Source organism: Pygocentrus nattereri, chromosome 13, assembly GCF_015220715.1.
Source record: "Pygocentrus nattereri isolate fPygNat1 chromosome 13, fPygNat1.pri, whole genome shotgun sequence".
Taxonomy (NCBI): Eukaryota; Metazoa; Chordata; class Actinopteri; order Characiformes; family Serrasalmidae; genus Pygocentrus; species Pygocentrus nattereri.
Window position 1 is genome coordinate 2,428,946 of NC_051223.1, and position 7,910 is coordinate 2,436,855.

The window sequence follows — 7,910 nt, forward strand, 5'->3', positions numbered from 1 at the left end:
GTTTTCGAGGCCACATGATTATATGACCGTCAGCTCTCAAGTCAGGTGTTGTTTTTCCATGGACATGTATGCCTCTTATGGTTTCTTTATCAAGACTGTACTCCCTCTACAGGTCTGTTTACTCTCTGATTTTCATTAAAGGTGTAGTCTGGCATTTTTCAATCTAATCTCTATCATTTGATAATATTTTGATGCATTTCCTTGAAAAAAAAAACAGAAAACATGCTGCAGTTTCTGAAATCCAGCAATCCATATGTAATGTGTAATCGGATTTTCAGAGATCCGAGTAGTTTTGCAGAGGGAAGCATTTGTGGTAATTCATTACCAGTCCAGTAGGTGGAGCCAAAGGGTATTTGTTCTTTTATATGTACACAGAAACATCTAATTCTGTCATGATTTTAGCTGACAATTAATTGTCATATAAATAAGAGTAACAATTTGTCTTTTCTCGTTCATCGTTGTAAGCAACTATGAAAGTATAAGCCTAAAGTGGTCACACAATACACACACATTTTAAGCCGCTTATCCTTCTGGGTCACCGGGGAAGCTGGAGCCTATCCCAGCAGTCAGTGGGCAGCAGGCAGGATACATCCTGGACAGGTCGCTAGTCCATCGCAGGGCAGACAGACACACACAGGGGCAATTTAGCATGTCCAATTTGCCTTTGGACTGTGGGAGGAAACCGTCACCAACAAGGGGAGAACATGCAGAGAGGACCCTGGTCGCCCGGCCCAGGAATTCGTGCTGTGGGATGACAGCACTACCCACTGCTATCTTAGCTATCTTGTTTCCTAGTAATGTTTACGTTGTGGCTGACATTCACTGTTATGACACTACATTGTTGTCAACAGATACACATAATCATGTGTAGAGTTGAGCAACGGTACATTTTTCAATAACTTTTGTTTTCATAAGGGCCCATGACGTGTTCCAATGAATGCATTTACTGCTTTATCTATATTTGTTTGCCCTAGCCCAACACACCTGATTCACATATTGCCTGTTGCAGCTTAAAATGATTGTGAAATCGAACAACTGTGCAAAAATACCGTGCTTAGCTTAAATAATTGCATCATCTCAAATACCTGCAATTAGGTGATTACGTAATAACGGCCGCAATAGAGATTCGGTTAATACAGTCATCAATGGAATCTTCGTGTAGTCATACAGGTAGCTAAACAAAGAAGGTGGGATGGGGTTATGGGTTAAGTTAAGGACTGCTTGACCTGCTTCTGTTGCACTGCACTGATTGTAGGTGTGTAGGTTTAGTGCCCTTCACGCACCCTCATAGACAGACATTAACATCAGCTGGCCTTGTTGTAGTGGGGGTTGGGGGGGTCACTGCTGTGGATTGACGTAGTTGGAAGCGCAATCTAAGAGACAAAAGGGCAGTTGAGCAACCGCAGGCCATGTGTGACGCCACAGGACGCTGAGCACTGCAAAGATGGGACACTGATGTCAGGACAGGGTGTTTTTATTATTATTACAACAAAGGTATGCTCAGTTTTTCAGCTCTACATATGTTTTATGGTAAAACACAGTTCATCTTAAAATGTGTTACTGCCCAAAGAGCAGCACATTTACTTAGGTAGTCTATGTACACGTGAATAACTATTTGATATCAGTGTTTTACACGAACCAAATGTCTCAACATCCTTAAAAAGCATTAGGGTAGAAAAATATACTAAACTAAGTGATCAGATGTGTAAAGCGTAGAAAAAGTAACACTGCATGCGTTTGTTAACCTGCCGTTTTCACAGCAAAATGACCTCTGAGGGGGAAAAAAGAATTTTTAAGCTAGATGAAAACGTTACCAGTTGAAACATTGACCATTCAAACATCTCCTACGGCGACGGTTCAGCCTGGCAATATGTAGTCATTCATCCATCCATCCATCCATTTTCTAAGCCGCTTCTTCGTCAGGGTCGCGGGGGGGTGCTGGAGCCTATCCCAGCAGTCTTCGAGCGGAAGGCAGGATACACCCTGGATGGGTCGCCAGTCCATCGCAGGGCATGTAGTCATTCAGTCACTCTGAAAAGATAAGAGTATTAAAGATATCACACATACTGGATTTAGAGTCACACACAAAAACATGAGTTTCCATGATTTTGTTATATACTTACAAGATCATCTAGGTCATCCATAGAGGGCGGCTCTCCTTTCTTTTTCACATCGGAAAGCATCTGTAATTTCAACAGACAAAAAAAACAACGGGAGGGGTTGCGAGGAAAACACTTTCCCCAAATCATAATCATTTAACTGAACAGCTGAATATATCTGCATTGCAATTTATGTCAAATGTGCCACTGTGTCATGAAAACACAGAAGCATGCGCTGCTGCGCTACCGTTCAAAAGTTTGGAATCACAGTTATCAATGATATAAAACCATATTGGTGTCAGATTAATGTGTAAAATTATTCTAACATGATGCAAACATTCTACAGGTTTCAAACCACTGGTAGGAAAAATGGAATTGAATTGAAGAAATATTGAAGCTTTGGGTAGTGACCGAAAGAACGAGATCGCGGATACAAGCGGCCGAAATGAGCTTTCTCCGCAGGGTCGCCGGGCTCTTCCTTAGAGATAGGGTGAGATGATTCGGGAGAGGCTCGGAGTAGAGCCGCTGCTCCTCCGTATTGAGACAAGCCATTTGAGGGAGGTGTTCCAGACATGTCTGACGGGGAGGAGACCCCGGGGAAGACCCAGGACATGTTGGAGGGATTTTATCTCTCGACTGTCTTGGGAACGCCTCGGTATCCCTCCTGAAGAGCTGGAGGAGGTGGCGGGGGAGAGGGAGGCCTGGGCCTCTTTGTTTAGGCTGCTGCCTCTGCGACCCGGACTCGGATAAGCGGTTGAGGATGGATGGATGGATGGAACTGTTTACATTTTGGTGTCAAATAATAACATTTCAGTCTACAAAAGGGATGCCTCATGGAGGGCTGCGGGAGCCTATCCCAAGGGTCACCTGGCGGAAGGCAGGATACACCCTGGACAGGTCACCAGTCCATCGCAGGGCAGACAGACACACACACACACACACACCGTCACTCACACACCTACGGGCAATGTTACATGTCCAATTGGCCTGACTGCATGTCTTCGGACTGTGGGAGGAAACCGGAGAACCCGGAGGAAACCCACGCAGACACGGGGAGAACATGCAGACTCCACACAGAGAGGACCCCGGTCACCCGGCTGGGGAATCGAACCCAGGCCCTCCTCGCTGTGAGGCGACTGCGCTACCCACCACGCCACCATATATAGCATAATGTTGTAAAATATATTTTTCAAAAAACTTAATTGAAAATCAACCAGCCTTTATTTGTATTTTACTTTGAAGATTTAGCTGTCAGTAAAAAAACATTTCATTTTGGCCACCCAAGACAAAAGTTTGGGCACGCCGATCTACCGTATAAGTTATTAGTACCACTTATTCACACGACAAGTGATTCCAAATATTTGAACAGCAGTCTGTGTGTGATGGTAAATCTGGTTTCTAACTCTGAAGATTAGCTATACTCTTAATAATTAAAGGACAGCTCAGACTCTGATGAGGACCTGAAAGGCTATGGTAAGTTTGCAACTTCACACAGAACGACCTATTGTGTTACCATGGCTGTACATTTCCTTTGCTTTGCTTATTATAACTTAGGAAACCTATACAGTCATGGTTATGGTCACCACAGTCATACAGTCATCTCTCTCACACCAACTCACTCACATTTAACAAGACTGTCCACAAGGGGGAGCCACTGGCACTGTAATAACTACAGTGAAAACAACCTTGTGTTAGCTGCAATAGCTTTGTCTATTGAGCACTGTGCATGCATGCTTTCTAGGACTTTTAGGGTCCTACATGCAGGTGCTCTGCATCAATGACACTTGGTGCCCTTGTTAAATTAGCTGAGGCTCTACGCTGCAAAAAAATGATATCTGGGAAACAGAAATCATCATAAATTTAGTCCATATATCTAATGTTTCTCATTGTTGCAAGAATATGATACATTTTTTCCTTACGTTATTTTATTAGATGAAGTTATCTAATAAGTTACTACACTGACAGATAGTTTGCTTGTTTTAAGAAATATGCTTAAAATAAAAAATCTTATCTGCACAACCAGTGAGATAATTTGGTACAGAGTAATGTAATAAGTAATGAAATATTGTTTTGGAAACAGTAATAACATGACCCCAATACATTTTGGGAGAAGCAATTAGTAACTAGTAATAGATTACTTTCTATGAATTATTACACTGGAGCTACGCATCTCTACTGATATTACTAGCATTACGTACAGGTTGCTGAGCCCTCATTGAGTTAAATTGCTAGCCAAGCAAATTTCATAACGAGCCTTTTTTAATTTAGACTATAGCATACAGTAACTTTCTGAACGACTGTTTTATCTGTCCTTTTTTGTTGTTGTCAGCTATCTAGGAAGCCAGCAGCAACAGAGTCGTTTACTACATTTTGGACACGTTATTGTTTTGAAATATTTAATGAAGAATAAAATGCGTTTTTGGGTCAAAAGAACTGATGTCTGGGCAAGTTGTGAAGTCTATATTGACTCTCTGCTCCAATGGCCTGAACAAGAGGGCCACAGGAACCTAGAATTGTTTCCTAATTCTCCATGAACGAACATAGGGTCCTGGGAATATAGGGCTGTGGAAGTTTTGCTTAGTCATTTGCTGAGCGTGGCTCTCCATCTACTCTTTCAATGTTAGATACGTTTGGACAGACCAGGCTCCATCAAGCATGTATAAAGTGTGGTGTGAAAGCATGTCCTACTTCTCGTTTCCTAGAAATAAAAACAAAGGACCCTCGGGAAATAGAGATGAACGCTATCAATAGGTAATGAAGATTTACATTATGTGGAGCGTCTTTAAACTTTTGCCACACTCACACCTCCAATTTACAGAATGGTACTTGCATGGCATTGCTTCAGAAACACTTCTGACACCATTGTTTTTAAGAATATAGCAAATGTAGTTCGTGTTGCAGAATCAGTGACTGGTACTCACGTCCATGTACTGTTCATACTCAGCCATGCCGTCTTCTTCTTCATGCTCCCAGTCTCTCCAGTTATCAAAGTCTACTGATAACCAGGCTGGCTGTGGGGTTGAGGAATGCATCAGAATGCTTAACAACTTTCTCGAACACTAAATACTCCTCAAACTAGAAGATTCTTTTAGTTAAATTGCAGGATAAGCTAGTAATTTCCCTTCACTTCAAATGTTAATTTGGAGTTTCTGATGTTTTCAAACAATTGCTAATATGAAGAAGCTCCTTAAATGTGACCTAAATGAACCCGACTCCACTGCTTCCACCTCGCTTCGCCCGAATTACGACCAACTGCTTAATATTTCACACCGATACTGGTCAGAAATCTCCATAGGAAACCGTTAGAAACAAATTACCTTGGCTGTGTCTTTGGTGAGCCGAGGCCATGCCACATTGTCCTTCACTTTCCTTATCAAGACGTTAATGGTGCGATCGCCTACCTTCTCCCTGGAGTCCTAAAAGACAGGAACACAGAAAATTGCTTCACATAGCCTCATAGCAGAACACTGTTTTGCAGACGTGGGTAGTAGTTCATCACATTTACTCAGTCAAAAGTACAATTTTGATGGGTGTGTACTTCTAATACTTCTAATATTTCGAATACTTTTACTTCTACTCAAGCACATTTGGGAAATAAATGAATCTACGTTCTACTCGGTTCCACCGAGTTACCAATTCTCTTTCCTGTGATTAATTGGATACTGTGTGTTGGCTTGTCAACTGGCTTTGCTGTTTCTCACACCTCTCACTTTAGCCCTTGTTGAGACCAAAAGGATCCCAAAAGGAAAACAGGTGAGCTTAACAAACTTCGTTTCCTGTGCTAATAGATACTAGATGTACTAAGAAGCTCTACTGCTGTTCTAAGGAAAACATTTTTTGGGGGTCTGATTTATTTATTTATTTATTTAAATCGATTTTTTTCACTAACTTTTTATTCCGCTTGAGTCGATCTGGCATTACATTAACAAGACTTTTTGTCTGGGTTATCTGGGTTTCTACCCACCACTGATCATAATAAATGCAAAGGCAAAACACATACACATGATTTTGTGGACCTGATCAACATTAAAGGACCCAAGCAGCTCATGTATGACTGGCCGCTACAGCCTGTGTGATTTCTATAACTGTGGTTGCAATCAATTGATTTCTGAAGAAAAAAAATGGATATGAAATTCTATCAAGTCACTGCCAAGCATCAGCTAGTGGGATAAAAAGTTCCCCAGCACTGGGCTGTGGAACAGTGGAGCTATGTTCTAGAGTGATGGAGCACCATCCTATAAGCTTAATATGAGTTTGTGATCCTGGAGTAATCATTCAACACCAGTGCCCGACCTCAACAATGTACTCGTGGCTGAATGCAATCAAGTCCTCACAGCAATGTTCTAACATGCAACCTAAAGTCTTCCCAGAAGAGGAGAAACTGTTATGGCATCAAAGAGGCAGCAAACTTCCAATAAATGCCCATTATTTTGGAAAGAACTGTTGAGGAAGCAGGCGTCTACAAACTTTTGGACACTATAAACACCATAGTTTTTAATTGACCATTGGTTATTTTGCTGTGACGGGGTATGCAAGAACATAACTGTACTCATAAAGCATTATTCATATTAAATATTTTACAAATCTGACTTAAAGCAGAGGAGAGAGAACTTACATTTTTGTACACTCTGGCATAAAATTCAATCTCGTTGTAGATGTTGTTATCATCTTCATCTTTACAGCTGAAACAAAGAAGCAAATCAACAGAGAAATTAATCATGAGCTCAACTTGCATTATGGGTTTTGGTGCACTGTTTAAACGGTAAGCTTCAATGTAAAATGATATATAATATAAAAAAACCTTCTCACCTTAAGATGATTTTGGTGTCCTGAATGTCCACTTGAACATCCTTTGGATTCTGAATCAGGAAGTTTATAGTAATGTACTTTTTGCGGTCATACCATACTGTTTTGGCTGGTTGACTATGGACACAAAACAAAAGCAAGTGAAAACCATATATACTTGCAACACTATTAAAGCCTACGCCTAACTAGAGCGTAGGCCTTCAGTTCAGATGTATCATAATATCTTAGGAATTATCTAAAGACCCCCAGTTAATGGGTGTTCTTACAGTTCTCATGACACATGAAAGCACATGGTTAACATGCAGCATGTTCACTTTCAAACCAGAAGCTATGTTAACACTTACCAGTCATCAGGTCTGACGATCTTTGGCATCTTGATTCTACAAAATGCGGCCTTCGTAGTAAAAGGTGTTTTGTCTCTTTAATATGTGATCCAGTAGAAATCTCAGGGCTTTTAAAAAGCACTGATTGCTACAGACTAAGCTTGGTGTGTGTGGGCTATTTTTAGGCCGGATGGTATCAGCTGCTAGGGGAGGAACATGCCTTCTTCACTCCTCAACCCCTGCACTCCCATTTAAAGGCTGCCCGTGGAACACTCGGGAAAAACACAGCATTTTCCCTCTCCCACCAAACCACCCCATCTGCTCTAATGGGTGGGGTTGGGGGATCCACCAGAAGCCTGTTACGGTGGGAACTGTTCACACTTCATGTTGCTTAGAAAAGCACAAAATGCAGGCTCCTTGCGTTGACTGCAGGCCAATCACTGAAATACTTAGTCTCACTACATACAGTATCTCACAAAAGTGACTTTTTTTTTAATTATTATTATTATTATTATCATTATCCCCTTTTTTTTGTTTTTGTTTTTTTGTTTTTTTAAAGCGAAAAAAAAAAGAAGCAATTTTTCATTTATTTATTTATTTTTTCATTTTCTTTTGAATTTCATTTTATTTGTTGCTTTTATATTATTATTACTATTATTATTATCGTTATTATTATTCCTTT

At 40.8% G+C, this 7,910-nt stretch overlaps 1 protein-coding gene across 1 annotated transcript; it reads right to left on the reverse strand.

The window, feature by feature from the left end:
- Positions 1-1,458: 1,458 nt before the first annotated feature.
- On the reverse strand, positions 1,459-7,596 carry ptges3l (prostaglandin E synthase 3 like). The gene is made up of 7 exons (XM_017723814.2): positions 7,250-7,596; positions 6,909-7,022; positions 6,715-6,781; positions 5,417-5,515; positions 5,021-5,110; positions 2,124-2,183; positions 1,459-2,031 (listed from the first exon to the last, which is right to left on the reverse strand). The coding sequence occupies exons 1-7, from the start codon at positions 7,276-7,278 to the stop codon at positions 2,023-2,025; spliced, it is 468 nt and encodes a 155-aa protein (XP_017579303.1). The 5' UTR covers positions 7,279-7,596; the 3' UTR covers positions 1,459-2,022.
- Between the last annotated feature and the right edge of the window lie 314 nt (positions 7,597-7,910).

Coding starts and splice junctions, on each gene's coding strand:
- ptges3l (XM_017723814.2), bottom strand. CDS start 7,278: ATGCCAAAGATCGTCAGACCTGATGACTG. Junction 6,782..6,908: donor GACACCAAAATCATCTTAAG/GTGAGAAGGTTT, acceptor TCTTTGTTTCAG/CTGTAAAGATGAAGATGATA. Junction 5,516..6,714: donor ATGCCAGAGTGTACAAAAAT/GTAAGTTCTCTC, acceptor CCTGTCTTTTAG/GACTCCAGGGAGAAGGTAGG.